Source organism: Mastigoproctus giganteus, chromosome 5, assembly GCF_048544385.1.
Source record: "Mastigoproctus giganteus isolate SK-2022 chromosome 5, ASM4854438v1, whole genome shotgun sequence".
NCBI lineage: Eukaryota > Metazoa > Arthropoda > Arachnida > Uropygi > Thelyphonidae > Mastigoproctus > Mastigoproctus giganteus.
Genome location: NC_143579.1, coordinates 73959690 through 73976710, shown reverse-complemented (window position 1 = coordinate 73976710; position 17021 = coordinate 73959690). Strand labels below are relative to the sequence as shown.

Below are 17021 nucleotides of genomic sequence, written 5' to 3'. Positions count from 1 at the left end.
CATCACAAGTTTAATTAGTATTATTGTAATGACCTTTACTTGGCACAGACTTTCGACCAAGATACTGCTGCTGATTTCTGATTGATTCTACTTGTACATTCTTAAAAATCTTATTACTCTTCTTTCTGAAGCACCAGAAAATTCAACTGCTTCTTTAAGAGGATGTTCTTTAGACCTGCCAAATGCCATCACTCATTTTTTGCCACTTACTTACATATTTACTGCACCCTATCTTTTGCAAACTCTGTGAGAAAAGAAATGTAGAAGATATACATGCTTGATCTAGAAAATCTGTTATATGTCCCAAATTACCACTAGTGATGGGATTCATCTTTCTAGGATCTAAGATTGACCAGGGTGGAGAATCTGGCCCTGAAATTAAAATAATTTCACTTGGATGCAGTGCAATGGTGAGCATGGAAAAGATCTGGAAAGACAAGGGTATTAGTATTAACCCCCTAAGTATGAGCTCATAAGTGCAATGTCTATAGAAGTGCATGCTCATGACTGATTTGCATGTTATGCACGCTGAAAAACCAGAAATAACTCGTGGGGAAACCATTCTCTCTCTCTCTCTCTCTCTCATCAAATCCAGACCTCTGCAAACAAGTGGTAAACAGTGCTGTATTGTGTCAAAATAGGCTGCCATGAAGGGCTATCATCCTTTGCAATGCTGACACATTTTACTAAAATGGTCACTCAGATACATGTATTTACAGTTTAAACTAAAACAGGCTAAATATGAAATGTCAATGGTGCCCATTGCAGAAATTCACAGGACATAATCAGTAGTCTTTCTCCTGTACATGTGTATAGCACTATAACTTTATCCACATTTTTTAAGGATAATGCTCAAATATGAAAATAGATATGAGAACAACAAAATCAGATGAACTGTTACAATAAAGCTGTGTTTTTATGGGTTCAAAATGTACCCTTATTCAACAAAGTGCATTGGAATTATTAATTAATTTACTGGCACTTCACCTTTATAATATAAAATGACATATATACTATGATACAATTCTTTTTATGAATAAAATATGCTTTTGAAATAATTTTTTGTATAAATATTTACTTTGCTAATATGTATTTTGCTCTTTTATATTTATTACCACTTTTAAACTTGATGCATAATTAAAATAAAGGAGAAATTACTACCTCTGTATGTTAGAAAAGTGCATTGGAACTAATATGAATAGATATTAATCTTTTAAAATAATTTTGACTGATATTCATTAGAACAAATTTTCAGTTAAACAAAATAGTTTGTTTTCCTCTTGAAGTTTGTTGCAATGGGATTTTAATGTATTATTAAACACATCTTGCACTGATGTATTTGCTAGTATAGTTTTTATTTCACATAAGTATTGCATTTTCTTCAAAGTTCAACAGACAAAAATAGTATAATTTAAAATTTTTCCCTTTGTTTCCCTTTACTTTCATAATGCAGACTATGAAGAAGAAATATTTCATCTTGCACACAGAGTCTCCATCAGGTCCCGCAAGGCTAGAGTACTATGATAGTGAAAAAAAATGGAAGTCAGGAGCAGTGCCAAAACGTAGCATTATTATAAAAACTTGCTTCAACATTAATCGTAAATTAGATGCTAAACAGAAGCATGCCATTGCTCTGTATACTAAAGATGACTGTTTTGCAGTCGTGGCGGAAAGTGATGAAGAATTAGAAGACTGGCTTACTGCTATGTTGGAATTACAACATGGGACCAGTGGAAGTGGAGAATTCAAACCTAAACCCAAGTTTGGCAAGTTGTGTTGATTTAGTATATGCAGAAAATTTGTACTTATTTTTACATATAAATATGCACATGCTTTGCTGTTAACTATATAATATTTTAGTTTGAGGAAGGTTGTTAAATTATTTTTATTCTGATCACCTTACTATTATTTCCCGAAACAATTTTAATTACAGGTGTATTGTGTTACAGTTGTTTCACAGGTATCATAATTCAGTTTCGTTATAAAACCATGTATAAAATCAATTTGGAACTTTTATACCCTATTATGGGGGAGATCCTTGATATGTTGTTTTCCTGAAAACTCCTGCATAAAATATCAATGTAATGAATAATTAATTAAATTGGGTAAATTTGAATGTTTCACAGTCCAAAAGGAAATGTTCCAGACCCATTTTATACACTATTTTATTACATTTAAAACAAAATCAAAAAAAAAAAAAAAATTAATGTCAATGTTATTTAAAAAATAATAGGTAAAGCAAGATTTTAAATAATTATCTGAGACATCATTTATTAATAAAGGCAGACAACTGCTTGGATAGATAAGATGACGGAAATGGTAATTGAGATTTTACATAATGGGTGACTGTGTTGGAGTGACATCTGCAGGGCCGTCAAGAGTCGAACTCCATATCAAGTAGTGTGACATTAAGGGATGGCATCATGTGGGCCATCCTTATCAGATATCATTGTGTAGTGAGGGTGTAATGAAAGCCAGATTTCCAGGAGAGGCAGCAGGGTCACAGGTGGAAGGCCTTAGGAATTGCATCAAACTGATCTATTTTTTTATTGTTTATCAGCGTAAATATTGTAGAATTATAGATTGCAAGAAGATTGTCTAATTCATGCTTAAACTGTAAGCTTGTGTCCAAATTGATGTCCATGTTTATTGCTTCTTGTAGAAGTTTTTCAGCACTTAAAAAAAAGGTTGCCATCTTCTTCGTTAACATGCCTTTGATTTCTAGAGCAGTCTCCTGCTCATCCTCCTCCTTTCTTCTTGAGGAATCATGTGAGTGCAGCCATCCACACTCATTTCTTTATCATGAGAATCTATCCTTTCCATAATAGCTGCATCTTCAAGGTCAGAGAAGCCCTCTCCACCTTTTGTCCTGTTTCAACAACCTGATGCATTGTTGTTGAAAACATGGGGAATTGCAAGTTGTTCTTGTTTATACTCCAGCAGAACCACCAGGTCAGTGAAGTTTACAATAAATCAATCAATACAAATGTTAATCGTATTTAGCAGTCACGGGCTTTACCCCAGTCCTCTCAAAGAGCATGTGCACTCGCGCTCCTGACCGCTCGGCTACGTCAGGCCTTGTCTTTTCCATCCAGCAGCTGGGAGAAAGTCTTCTTGAGGTAGTACTTCTTAAAGGTAGCAATGATTCTCTGATCAAGTGGCTGGATCAATGAGGAGGTTGTAATAGGAGGTGTTGTGTACCTTTAGATTTTATCTAAAGGTGCACAACACTGATGTTGAGGTGATGTTATTAAAGTGCTTTGAGTGTTTAATGGCATTACTCAGAATTGAGTGTTATTTCTTGTTTATACTCCGGCACAACCACCAGGTCTGTGGAGTTTAACATTTGTATCGATGATTTATTTTAATCATATTTAGCAGTCATGGACTTGAACCCCAGCCCACTGAAAGAGCGCATGTTACTGCACTCGTACTCCTGTCCACTCAGCTACATCCAGCCTCTTAAATGCAGGTTACCTGCATGAAAGAATGATTAATAAATTGGTCCTCAAACACCTGACTAGTAATTACCTATGCCTTCTTATTAGCTGCCCATTGAACAGGTAGCATGTTCTTACTCAGTCCTGTTGATGCACTGGGATTGAGGAAGTAGTAAACTAACAGACCCTTCAGCTTATACTCACCTGTATTGCCACACAGAAGGAGAATAAGCCTGCCATTTGCTGTCTTGAAGCTTGTGCACATTCTCGATAATATCCTCTTCCAAAAATTGTCCATTTCACAGGCATTAAAAATGTGCTTAGAGATATACACCTTTTCCATCATGATAGCTTGAATATCATCTGGAAGTTTAGCTGTAACAATATAATCTACACTTCCTGCTTCCCTACTCGCTTTCAAATTATGAAGTACTGTCATTTAATAAATATATCAGAATAGCCATTACCAACAATGAACAGAAGCATTTATAGATTTTCAGTCTTCTAATCACAGTGTTGCCAGGCCTGCTTTTCTTGTTGTTTTCATGCTGTATATTCTTCATAACTAAATTTCTCACCTTCATTATTTTGACAGAAAGACATGTATTTTTAACAGCACTTCATATCTTGTTTGCATTCTTCTTCTTTATATTATGAACCATGGACTCACCCAGTTTATAGGAACAGCCAAATGCAGATGATCTCTCACCTGCTTTATCACAGTTCAAGATTTATGATTTCAATTCCATTGTTAGGGCTGTACCCTTCCTCTTTATGTGTGGACAAGGGCTGGGGGAAAGATAATGTAGGATGCTTGGAAGCCATATCACTGGAAGAAAAAATGCATGTTAGAGCGAAAAACACCAAATCCCATAAGAATCTATAGGTTTCTGCACAGATCCACACAGAACTAAGGGCCTCTTAAATGTTTACATTTAAGAGGCCCTTGGTTCTGTGTGGATCTTAAATGTTGACAATAGCTGACAGATGCCATAGTCAATCTGCCTGCTTCTCATTCACCGCATGCTTAACTGCACAGAGCTGAATTTTTGCTTGCTTAATGGTAGAAGTAGAGTCAAAAAAACATTTTTATGAAATCAAAACACTATTCAACAATGTTGAAGAGAAAGTTGTGGCTGCAACCAGTAATGCTAATGAGGTGTCAATGCCATCTTCATACAAGCAAAAATTAAAATGAAAATAAAAATTTCTGAAATAAATGGTAACTTAAGGTGTTTTCTGTTGTGTTTGTTTCGATTGGTTGCATTGGGACATCTATGTTTCTTTTGCTGTTAACAAACCATAACAGAAATGCAAGTGTTTGGGAATTTCCACAGGGCTGATGCCTCTTGATAAAGTGGTCACTGTGGTACCCCAAACTTTCTTTTTAGGATTTTCTTCTCTAGTAGGTCTGCATTTGCCTTTGGGTTAGGTGAAGTAGGGGATTCTCCTAGCTTGTTTCCAATAGTAGTTGTGCCAACTTTAAGCAGGAAACCTTGCTGCTTTGCTTCTCTTGGGTGGTTGTAGGCTTCTGTTTATTTATTTATTTCTGAAATTTATCTAATTATTATTTTCATTTTTGTTTGTATTTGGCAGACCTTGTCAGCATTAGCATTTGTAGATGCATATGATGAAGGAAAGCAAGCTTATATAGCATCAGCCAAAAAAATTAAAATAATAAAATTCCCATTTCACCCATCCATCCACTTCAGATGCTTGTCTAGGTCTGCCTTGAACTTATTTAAGTTATTGACCCCCACTACGACAGATGGAAGTTTGTTTCAACAATCAACCACCTGCTAGCTAAAAGCAAATTTCCGCACATCTATTCTACAACTGTCTTTCTTCAATTTGAATTTGTGCCCCCCCCCTCAGGTGAGTAATCTAAGCAAGACGAAGAATACCATCAGCATTGATCTTGCTCAAACCATTCAAGGCCTTATACACCTCAATCAGATCACCTTGCAGGTGCCTAGTCTCCAGATACTGTAATTTGCAGAACTTAAGCCTTTCTTGGTAACAGCAACCCTTTCTTGGTTTCATTCACCAATCTCGTTGCCCTTCTCTGTACTAGTTCCAGCAGCTCTATATCCTTCTTAAAATGAGGCCTCCAGACCTGTATGCAGTACTCAAGGTGTGGCCTTGAAAGGCCACACCTTGTATTGTTATAATTTCAACTACCTCTTCAGTGTGGTATAAAAGTGTTTTAGTTTTGTAAAAATTATTTGATTACGCCACACTAATTTTCATCTTTTGAAGTAGTTCTTTCATATGCTGGACTTGTACAATTTCCTTGAGTATTTTAATGACCCAGGAGTTCATAAAAGGATTTTGTAAATCTTGTTTCTCTGTGTGTTTCTAAGCTCAAAATCCTTTATACTTAGGCGCACAAAATGTCATTATTCCACTATAAAACTGTTTTTGGTATTAAGACATTGTCCGTTGAATGAGTGCTGCCAGCATACTTTAGTGAAATCTGTGATGTGACATCTCAAAATTTGCTAGAATTGCGTAAAATTAATGAAGATTTTAATGATTAATATAATGAAGTAAGTAGCGCCTTAACGCATTTGCTACTTCTGACACGTGTGTCAAATGACACTACAAGTGATGTGCCATAATACATATGGGCAGTCATTCTTAGATGGTCAATAAACAAGTACTTAAAATTAAAGGCACATGAAATTAATAATTGCTGGATTCTCTTGGCACACTGATTGAACTCTGGGCTATTATTAGCAGCAATGCTTGGTTTTTGTATAGCTTGGTAACAATTTCATTTGTTTTTTGCTTGTGTTAAGGTTAGTTCATGTACATTGAATAAACTCTTGTTAAATTTTGAGGTCTCTTTCCTGATTTTCAGCTCAACCCAAAAGTAAGCATTCAGTTTTAGCTATAAATTCCATACTTTTACTTTTCAACCATTATTTATGAATTTTTGGAATGTTGAGGATTTCACAATGTTATTGTTTCTCAATGTTTAGAAAATTACAGAACAGTGAATGCACTATCTCAATTGTAGGTGGATGCAAACATGTTAAGCATGTAATAAACAAGTGCTGAAAGTAAGAGCACATGAAGTTAATAACTGCTTGAGTCTCTCAGCACACTGTTTTGAACTCTGGATTGTTGGCGACAACACTGTTTGATGCACAGTTTTATTTATTTGAGGTTAGTTTATGTGCATGGAATAAAAATTTTTGGTAAAAGTTTGAGGTTTGTTCTGATTTACAACTTTAAAGTTCAGCCCAAAAGGTAAGTGTTTGTTTTTAGCTATAAATTCCAGATTTTTACTTTTCAACCATTATTTACAAATTTTCAGAATGTTGAGGATTTTGGAATGTTGTTGTTTTTCAACATTCTAAAAATTATTATGACACGCTGAATGCACTCTCTCAAATATAGGTGAAAGGAAATGTTTTAAATAATGAGATTTGTAGTAGAAAATGTCTGTGATGTTTCATTGTGCAACTCGCCTTAATAAAATCCCTATCAGAAAATTGATTAATATAGCAGCATCTCACTCTTTGTGGGGTTACGTTCTCAAAATTGTCTACAAATGATAAGGAAGGATATGCTGGGGGATTAGCTCCTTGGTTCTCAAGATATTTTTGTATAGAATATATTTTAGCACTGTATTAATATATTTTATACATATTGCCTAGTCATTGATTCTGTCAAGTGTAGAAATATAGAGGTTACCTAATTGAAGAATTTGTGTTATAAATTAATTTAATGCACTGGAAAACTCTGTTGGAGTTTTCCAGTGCATTAAATTTTCCAGTGGCACCACACTTACTCAACAGCAGGAAAGTCAGACACTGTATTCTACAATTGGACCATTATAATTTTCCAACTGTGAATTGGTACTTAATATTGGCAGCCCATAAATGTTATAGATTGCTGGAACTCTTTTTCACATTCAACAGTGTTAACAGACCTGTTCAGTGATCAGTCGAATCCAAACAACTAATTTAAACAAAATCATAATTTTCTGGAGCAAACTTTCACAGATGTGTTGCTGACATTGCATTTGATACCAAAATTATTGGCACTCAGTACATTGATAATGGAACACACAACACAATACAGATACTGGCTGCAGTTAATGTTTGCTCTACTACAATCGTGTAGAAAAATTAAAACGTATTTATAAAATCATTTACTGCTATCCGATAAAGTAAGGGCAGTAACCCGGTACAGTCAAGCTAGAGGGATTTACATAAATTAAGTGACAATAATAATATATAAAATAGGTAAATGTAGCTGTAACAAAGAAATAAAATAAATAAAAATTAACAAGTTCAATGAAACTGGAGATAACAAGTCCGCAAAAGTTAGATATGAGAGAATCTAATATACTTTTTCTGTACACTATGTCATGAATCATGACATTAGATTCAAGATCGAAGCTGTTGGCTAGCTTGATGGAGTTGTTGAATGAAAAATCAAATCTGCTTATTCTGTAGAGTTCAGACTGAAAAGACGAAGTGGCTCTAGTGGTCTTGAGTGGAATTTGCCACTGAAGAAAGTTCCAGATATTAAGGAAATCACTTTGGCCAGGGCACAGGCACCATTTCAATTTTTTGTAACAGTTGATGTTGAGATGACATAATAGGATGTCCAAGTTTGGCATTTAACCATCTGATGAGAAAATAATTGGCCAACCTGACTGGCTGAAGGGTGGATTTCAAGATTAAAGACCAGATTAGTGATAGAGGAAGTGAGGTAGGAGATAGATAGCAGAATATTTCTGTGTAGTATTCGGATTATGAATGAGAGCAAGGTCGCACTTCATAAACTAAAATGTTAGAATGGTGGACCAAAGCTTTGTGCAATGGATTGTGAAGAGAAGTTTAGAATCCAGATGCACTCCGAAGAATTTAATCTTATTTACAGGGGGCATTAATTTAGACTGGATTCTAACTTGTAGGAAAGAGGAGATTGTCAGAGAAGCAAGCAGTAGATACTTGGTCTTTGTGGGATTGACATGCAAATCAAAACATGCATTTAATCCAAGGTCAATCGGTTGTTGAGCCCTATATGATGAATTGAAAAGGCTGATATTATAGTTCACCTCAGCCATATAGAATATGACCGAGGCAAGCATGTTACAACATGAAAAGTCCTTGAATGTAGGCATTGCATCGGTGGATGAGAAAAGACAAAATCTACCCAAGCCTCTAGCTTGTTCACCTCAGCCATATAGAATATGGCTGAAGTGAATATGGCTGAGGTGAATAACTGTTGAACCATTTTTAGCAGAGGTCCTGAGATGCAGTATTAGTTCTGGAGCAGAGATATCATATCTGTAACTGAGTCGAAGGCAGCAGTGATATTGAAGTAGTGGTGCAGATTTTTCTTTTTTCTGCCAAGTTTGCATAAATCATGGAAATGAGTTGAAAAAGACATGTTTAGTTGAATGTGCTGAGATGCCATAGTGAATTGATACTGATCTAGAAACAAAATGTTGCCTAGAAAGAGATTTCCATAGAATTTTGTCCAAAGGGAGCAAATAGAGATAAACCTGAATTCATTTGACTCCTGTGGTTTTGCATGCTGGAGGACATAAGCTTAAGTGCGAGTTTAGTTGTAAAGATTTGCCAAGATGTCTAGAAAGAAAAAAAACTGCTGATTTTGAGTCAGCAGCTGACAATACCATCAGGTCCTATTGCAGAGACGTTTGGAAGGGAGTTGATTAGCCACTTTAATTGAAAATGAAATTGAGATTTCAGACAGCATGTTACAACATGAAAAGTTCTTGAACATAGCATCAGTGGATGAGAGAAGACCAAATCTACTCAAGCCTCTAGCTAGAAGTCTGAGGGATGGATTTTTGTGAAAAGATCCTCTTTCCTTTTTTGAAATTGAGCATTGACAAATTCAGCTAGGGCTGTTTTTTTAGTGATATGAAAGAGGGAAACAGGGAGCTGAGAAATCAGCATACATCCTGTGAGAGGGCTGCCTTCAAAACTTAAGAAATGCTTTCTACCTCTTCCAAAAAAAGAATGATAAGGTGGATATCCACCATGGTTTGTTTTGCAAGGAGAACCAGCACCACCTAGATATTGTCACAAGTGAAATAAAAGGGAGCCAACCAAAACCAGGTATCAGGGAGAGAAATGTGAAAGCAGACTGATCAAGGAAAAATGGTGAACAGTAACTTAACAAGATCTTTGTTCAGGAAAAGTGGTGATAAAACTGCCTTGCCCAGAGACTTAGGGGAAGGTCTTAGTGTTGTAAGATGACAAGATAATGTGAATGTGGCTTATAGAGGAAAAGCAGCACATTAGTAGAGCAGCTAAAAACTTATTGGGTCATCATCTCCTGTACTCCTGTATTGAACTGGACAGGACATATCATCTCCTAAAGTAATATTATATATAATATAATAATATGTAATAATAAATGCATTTGCAGATATGTTCTCCAAATTATCTGCAGTGAATGTTTATCATAAAGCCTTTCAGTGGACTAAAGCAGTAGCAGTAAGATACAGAATAAATTTTTACACCATCTGTTTATTCCCTTATAATCAGTAATTTATTATGTTGGTGTTAGAAGACTTAAATAGCTAAATAACAATGCTCCTAGTTCTGGTGGGATATTCTATCTTATTCTGCAGTGGTTAAGAAAATGTCCTGCTTTCCTTGCTTATTTTCTTAAACCAGTTCTCTCTGAAAATCATTTGTGTCATCCAGCTGTTCTTGCGTTTTCCAAGTTACAAAAAAAAAACGTCAGATCGGATAAAATGATTCCCACTAGTTTAAATGGTAGCTTAGTTACACCGATCGGGCTAGCCGAGTGGGTAAAGTGCCTGCCTGGCAACCCAAAGGTCGTGGGTTTGATTCCCGCCTTGGGCTTGGATCAAAGTACTGCAAAAACCTTGGGAGGTGCATTATGGCCACAGAAGCCTATGCGCCAACAACTACCAAAAAAAAAAAAAAAAAGCTTAGTTACATTTGGTAATGAGTGAAAATCATTGTGGATTTCAAAAAAAAAAATATCCATTTTTTTATATATATATATCATGGTAAGGGTAGAGACAATGATCCAGAATGCTTTCACCAGAAAAGAGCACCTGGTCGTGGTATGTCTTGCTGTCCAAACATTCTTTGACACCATGTGGTACTTTGGTATTTTTTTGAGATCTGCATGTGCTTGATCTACAAGGATCTGCCATTTCTCATACAGCTTCCTTCATTGCCATACTTTTCATGTCTGTAATCAAAATATGCTTACTTAGTTTTTCACTCAGGAAGAAAGAGTGCTGCACCATTTTTTTACACTCAGAATAAATTTTAAGTTACACAATATTCCTGTTATTGTTTAAACATACTGTTATGCTGATGACCTCATTATCCCATGGCACTCCCAAAACATGAGCTGCATTAAATGGTATGTAAATTCAATGTGCAGTCAATAAAATAGAGCAGTGGATGTTGCAGAAAGGCTTCTGGAAATAGGAATATCACTAACCATTATGTTATATATATAGATGATATATCTATATGTATATAGAGAATACAATATTTGAATATAGTGAGTACAATATCTGCAGTAAGAACAAACATGACGGGGGAAATTAGGCTTTTAGTTAAGAAGCACATAGATTCTAAAACAGAATATAGAGTCAGTTTGGTATGACGTAAGTATTAGGGAAACAAAATTGAGAGTAGGACTCTGTTAGAGCCAAATATCTGTGATAAGTATAATGAATACACAAACAGAGTGGACCAGTAAAACAATATTTTACTGGTGCCTGCTAACTTCTGTGTCTGTAAGACATACTCTGGACCTATTACATACAGTGTTTCCTGTTTTGCAGACAAGTGAATCACCCAGAATTACAACATACAATGTATGTTGTAATTCCGGGTAATTAAATAACCAGCAGAAGAAGGGCCCAGCACCTACTTTTACTGTTTACCCCTTACTGTAATCATCTGTCACTATGTATCCTGCTAGATACATAGCTATAGAACAGCTCCAAAACTAGCTAGAGAACATGGCAGTCCAGTTTTAAGAACTGCTAAGTGTATTGATTGGCACCCCATGTCATGGCCGAAATTAATCTAAGGATATGCTTTGTCTTTTTTTTTTTTTGTAGAGATTTTGGATATTCATTATGTATTTGTAGAATAATTATTCTTTTAAGGGCACAAATGGTAATTTTTGTATATGCAGGTACTAGATATTAAGTGTAGGTAATTTGAGGCTATATTTCATAGATAGAAGGTGATGTATAGAAAAAGGCAGGAGATAGAACTGAATTTTAAATTGGCTGGAGTTTTGCCAAGGCATGATAAGAGGGAGTTTATGATGAGAGCTTTCTCAACCATGTTAGCTCTGAAGAGATTGTATAAAGCTTGTGAAGAATTTTTTTCATTGTGGTCTGTGCCCATTAACCAAATAGATAAATTTATATATGTCTATATGTAGGAATGGAATATGCTTGAATATTTGCCAGTGCTATCAAGTGTATTGTAGAACTGCTACTTTTGGGGTTATAAAAACTAAAAACTCAATGATAGCCATAAGCAAGGTGAAATCTTTGCATTGCTTCTATTTGGACATGCAATAACCAGGGAAGGAGGGAATTTACAAGATATGCTAAGAGACTTTATTAAACAGCCAGTTATGCAGTGTTACAGTTTCTAAAAGCATAAACAAACACATGGTGCACTTGCATTTTATACACTAATACTAGGAGAAGAGTCAATGAATTTTATAAATCTGAAGTATTGGTTAAGTCATCAATTGCTGACAATGGATTAACAATAGTTGCAGGCAGAGGTGAAAGTGATTCTTGCACAGCTTTTATTGGAACGAGCAGCAGCCTGAAAAGTAAGTTGCTGGGAAATTAAAGGACTGCTAGGAGTTATCATGGACCAAGTAAATACATGGGCTGTGTAGGGTAGCTAAGAATAAGAACAGGTGCATGTATACTTGCTTGTACACCAGTGCTAGGAATTTAGTAAACAAATTTGATGAATTTGAGGTATTAGTCAAAACATCAAAAGCAGATATTGTTGGGATATCAGAGACATTGTGTCACACAGATATAAAGAATGCAGAATTGGAATTTGGGAAGTACAATGTGTACAGAAAGAATAGACAGAATAGGAAAGGAGGAGGGGTTATTATTAGTTAAGAAACACATAAAATCTAAGAAAGTCCAGTTGATATGGGTGTCCATTGCAGTGTTGAGTCAGTTTGGTGCAGCATAAGCAGTGAAAAAGCAAAAATGAGACGAGTGTGTTATAGGCCTAATAACTATGATAAGTACATCAAACAGCGGTACAGAGAAATAGTGGGCCAGCAAATCACAATTTCTTATAATGGGTATTTTAACTTTCCATATATTGACTGAAACTTGTGGGTTGGTCACTTGCACATTAGCAAAACTTTTGTGATTTTATTGGATGACTGTTTTCTACAGTAGCATGTTCGAGCGGCAAACAGAGGGAGTAGAACTCTTGATCTGATTAACAGCAGTGATTGTTTGTGCATTAAGGATCAGCGGATAAAGGAATCACTAGGTGGCAGTGATCACAGTGTATTGATGGGGAATTTACTTAAAAAATGGAACTACTATCAGGGGTGAGGGGAATGGTTTTTGCTTTCGTAAAGGTGACTATGGTGGTCTCAGACAGTTTTTAAATTCTATACAGTGGGACCAACTACTGATGATGTTACCAACATCAAATTCTAAATGGGAAGCATTCGAGAATTAATCTTTGAAGCTTCTAGGCTTTTTCATACCAACTAACAAATACTGTTCAAGGTTGTGTCCTAAATGGATGTCAGAAGAACTAATGAGACTCGCAGCAGAGAATAAAAATGCTTGGGATACATAAATTATCAGGCAACACAGAAGCCTTTGTTAGATATAAACTAGTCTGTACTCAAGTCACAAAGGAGGTTAGACAAGCGAAGGCAGATTACGAGAAATCTCTGGAAAAGGATGCAAAGACTTTTTCTTTTTGTAAACTCTAGAAGGAAGGAGATGAATCAGATCGGTCCACTTGATATCAGTAGTCCGACTGTTGATGATCCTGCTCAGTTAGCTGACAAACCGAATGAGTATTTTGCATCTGCATTCACACACAAAGAATTCTGGAGAGAAGTGGAAGCCAGAAGTTTATCAAACTCTAAAAAAGATCACAATGAATTTGAAATAACTGAGAGGAAAATGGAAGAGAATTTAGCATTAGCGTTAGCAAAGGCACACGATGAAAGTAAGCAAGCTTATATAGCATTAGCCAAAAAAAAAAAAAAAAAAAACACCCTTATTTCACCCATCCACTCACTCCAAATGTTTGTCAAGTTCTGCCTTGAATGTATTTAAGCTAACAACTTCTACAATGACAGATGGAAGTTTGTTTCAGCAATCAACCACCCGCTGGCTAAAGGCAAACTTCCAAACATCTATCCTACAACTGTCTTTCCTCAATTTGAATTTATGCCCTCACAGTCGATTATTCTGAGCAAGAGGAAGAATCCCATCAGCATTGAGCATGCTCAAACCATTCAAGGCTTTATACACCTCAGATCACCTCGCAGGTGCCTAGTCTCCAGACACTGTAATTTGCAAAACTTAAGCCTTTCTTCGTAAGAGCAACCCTTTGTTCCATTCACTAATCTTGTTGCCCTTCTCTGTACTCGTTGGAACAGCTCTACATCCTTCTTAAAATGAGGCCTCCAGACCTGTATACAGTACTCAAGATGTGCTCTGACCATTGCCTTATACAAGGAGATAATCACCTCCTTATCCCTGCTAGAAAAATTCCTGTATATCATTGACAAGACACCATGAGCTACTCTTACAGACCATCTGCACTGCTCAGAAAACTTCATACCTGCCTGAACAATTACCCCCAGGTCCTTTTCATTCTCTACCACTGTCAGTGTGGTACCACAGAATTGATACGTTACTCTGGGATTACAGCTTCCCATATGTAGTACTTTACATTTGTCAATCAATGTTAAACTTCATTTGCCACCTCTCAGCCCATCTGCTCAACTTTTCTAGATCCTGTTGCAGCAGTGTACTGTCATTGGTGTCATTAACAACCCTGCCAACCTTCGTATCGTCTGCAAACATGGACATTAAGACTGATATACCATCATCAATATCATTTATAAATACAGAAAACAACAATGGACCGAACCCTGAGGGACTCCACTAATAACATTAATCCATGAAGAGCAGTATCCGTTGATTACCACTCTGTCTTCTCTCACTCAACTATCCCTTATCCATAGCAGCAATTTGCCTCCAATGCCACACTGCTCCAATTTGTGCAGCAGTCTTCCATATGCAACAGTATCAAAGGCCTTTCTAAGATCCAAATATATGATATCAAAGTTATTCTTAGCATCCAGTTCCTTTGTGACTACATCATAGTATCCAATCAAAAATAGTCAGACAAGACTTCCCCTTAACAAACCCATGCTGTGTCCGAGCTATAACTGAAGTCTTGTCTAGATGATCCTGCAATATTTCTTTAACCAGTGCCTCCATTAATTTCCCTGGAACAGAAGTTAAACTAACAGGTCTGTAATTACCTTGTCTCCCTTTGACCCTCCTTTGTGGATTGGGGTCGCATTTGCACATCTCCAGTCCATGGGTACCTCCCCTGAGTCCAGGGAAGCTCTCATAATTATGACTAAGGGTTTGCTTACTTCCTTTGCCGTCTCCTTTAATATAATTGGACAGATTCCATCCACCCCAGTTGCCTTTCTTGTGTTTATCCTCAACAATTTCTCCTCCACTTTCCTCTCAGTTATTACAAAATCATCTAGCTCACTGCCAGAGTTTACTTCACTTCTGGCATTCCCCTTCCTGAATAACTCCTCATGTGTGAATGTAGATGCAAAATACTCGTTTAGTTTGTTAGCCGCCTTGAGCAGGATCATCAACAGTTGAACCATGAATATCCAGTGGACCAATCTGATTCATCCCTTTCCTTCTAGAGTTTACATAGGTAAAGAACTCTTTTCTGTTTTTCTTTGCATTTTAGTAGTTATATATCTCTCTCTTTAGATATGTCTGCCAAACCTAGATATATTATTCAAAGTGTGGTCTCACATCATAATATAGAGAGGGATAATGACCTCCTCTTTACTTGCTAAATTGTGCTAAGTCATATCTATACACCATGTGTACTTCTCGATCCCTGTTTACACTGCGTGTTGAACTTTGTCTCTGTATCATAATCCCCTAAGAGGTACAAGCTAAAGGTTATAATGATTTATGCACCAACATCGAGCCATGATGATGAAGAGGTTGAAGAAATGTACACCGAAATTGAGTCTTCTAGATGAGCAGAAAACCCACTACACAATTATTATGGCCGACTTCAATGCTAAGGTTGGAAAAAGACAAAACAGTGCAGAAAGGGGAACTATAGGAAATTTTGGAATTGGTGAAAAAAATGAAACAGGTGAAAGACTTGTGGAATTTGCAGAATCTCAAGGACTGTCAGTAATGAACACTTTTTTCAAGAAAAGGGTGAACAGAAAGTGGACATGGAAGAGTCCAAATGGAAGATATATTGTGAATGATCTTACTGTCCTGAATAAGGTAAATGTTGGAAGTGATCACAGAATGGTAAGATGTACACTTGATATAGCTGTAGGAAAGGAAAAAACTGACTCGAGTAAATAATACAAAGGTCTTTGAGATAACTGAGGAGGAGAAAAAGCAGTATGTACTGGAACTTAAAAACAAGTTTGAGCTTCTGCAGACTGCTCAGGACCAAGATATCGATGAGGAATATTACAACTTTCTGAAAGTGATAAAGCCCAAGAAACCTATAGGGAAACAGAAATCCAAAGAAGAAAAAATTAGTCAAGAAACACTTGTCATGATGAACCGAAGACGACAAATGAAGAGCAAGAAAAACACTGACAGGGAGAAAATTGAGTATACTGAGTTATGCAAAGCCATTAGAAAGAGACTCAGAGAGGACATAAGAAGATTTAACACAAGAAAAGTAGAACAAGCATTAAGGGAAAACAAAGGATTTAAATCAGCAGCCATGAGCAGTAATACAGAAAGACAAATGATACTGAAACTGAAGAATAGCGATGGTGTACTTATAAACAGCAGAGAAGGCATAATTCAAATAGCAGAAGACTACTATAGAGAATTATAGAAGGAGCGAGGGAATGATGCCAGCTGTGGGGAAGATGGATTGCAAAGTAGCAACACATATGGCATACCCAATATTCTTCCTGATGAGGTAGAACATGCATTGAAGAAAATGAAGAATCAGAAGATGAAATTACTGTAGAGTTGTTAAAATTGGGAGGAAGAGACATAACACAAAAACTGGCAAGGCTCTTCACAAAGTGCATTAGAAAAGGTGTGATGCCTAAGCAGTGGAATAATGCAATCATAGTTTTGCTGCATAAGAAAGGAGATAAATCAGAAATTGGAAATTATAGACCAATTAGCTTGTTATCCTACATCTACAAGTTGTTCACAAGGGTCATTACTAACAGATTAGAAAGAATACTTGATGAGAATCAACCGAAAGAGCAAGCTGGCTTTAGGACAGGATTCTCAATTAT

At 36.3% G+C, this 17021-nt stretch overlaps 1 protein-coding gene across 5 annotated transcripts in view; it reads left to right on the top strand.

Annotated features, from left to right (window-relative positions):
• Positions 1–17021, top strand: part of LOC150085489 (uncharacterized) — a 265026-nt gene that overhangs the window by 63774 nt on the left and 184231 nt on the right. For all 5 annotated transcript variants that reach the window (XM_090374071.1, XM_090374070.1, XM_090374069.1 and 2 more), the window contains exon 3: positions 1454–1766. In XM_090374071.1, coding sequence (XP_090230197.1) covers positions 1454–1766 — 313 coding nt within the window. The remainder of the gene's footprint in view (positions 1–1453; positions 1767–17021) is intronic.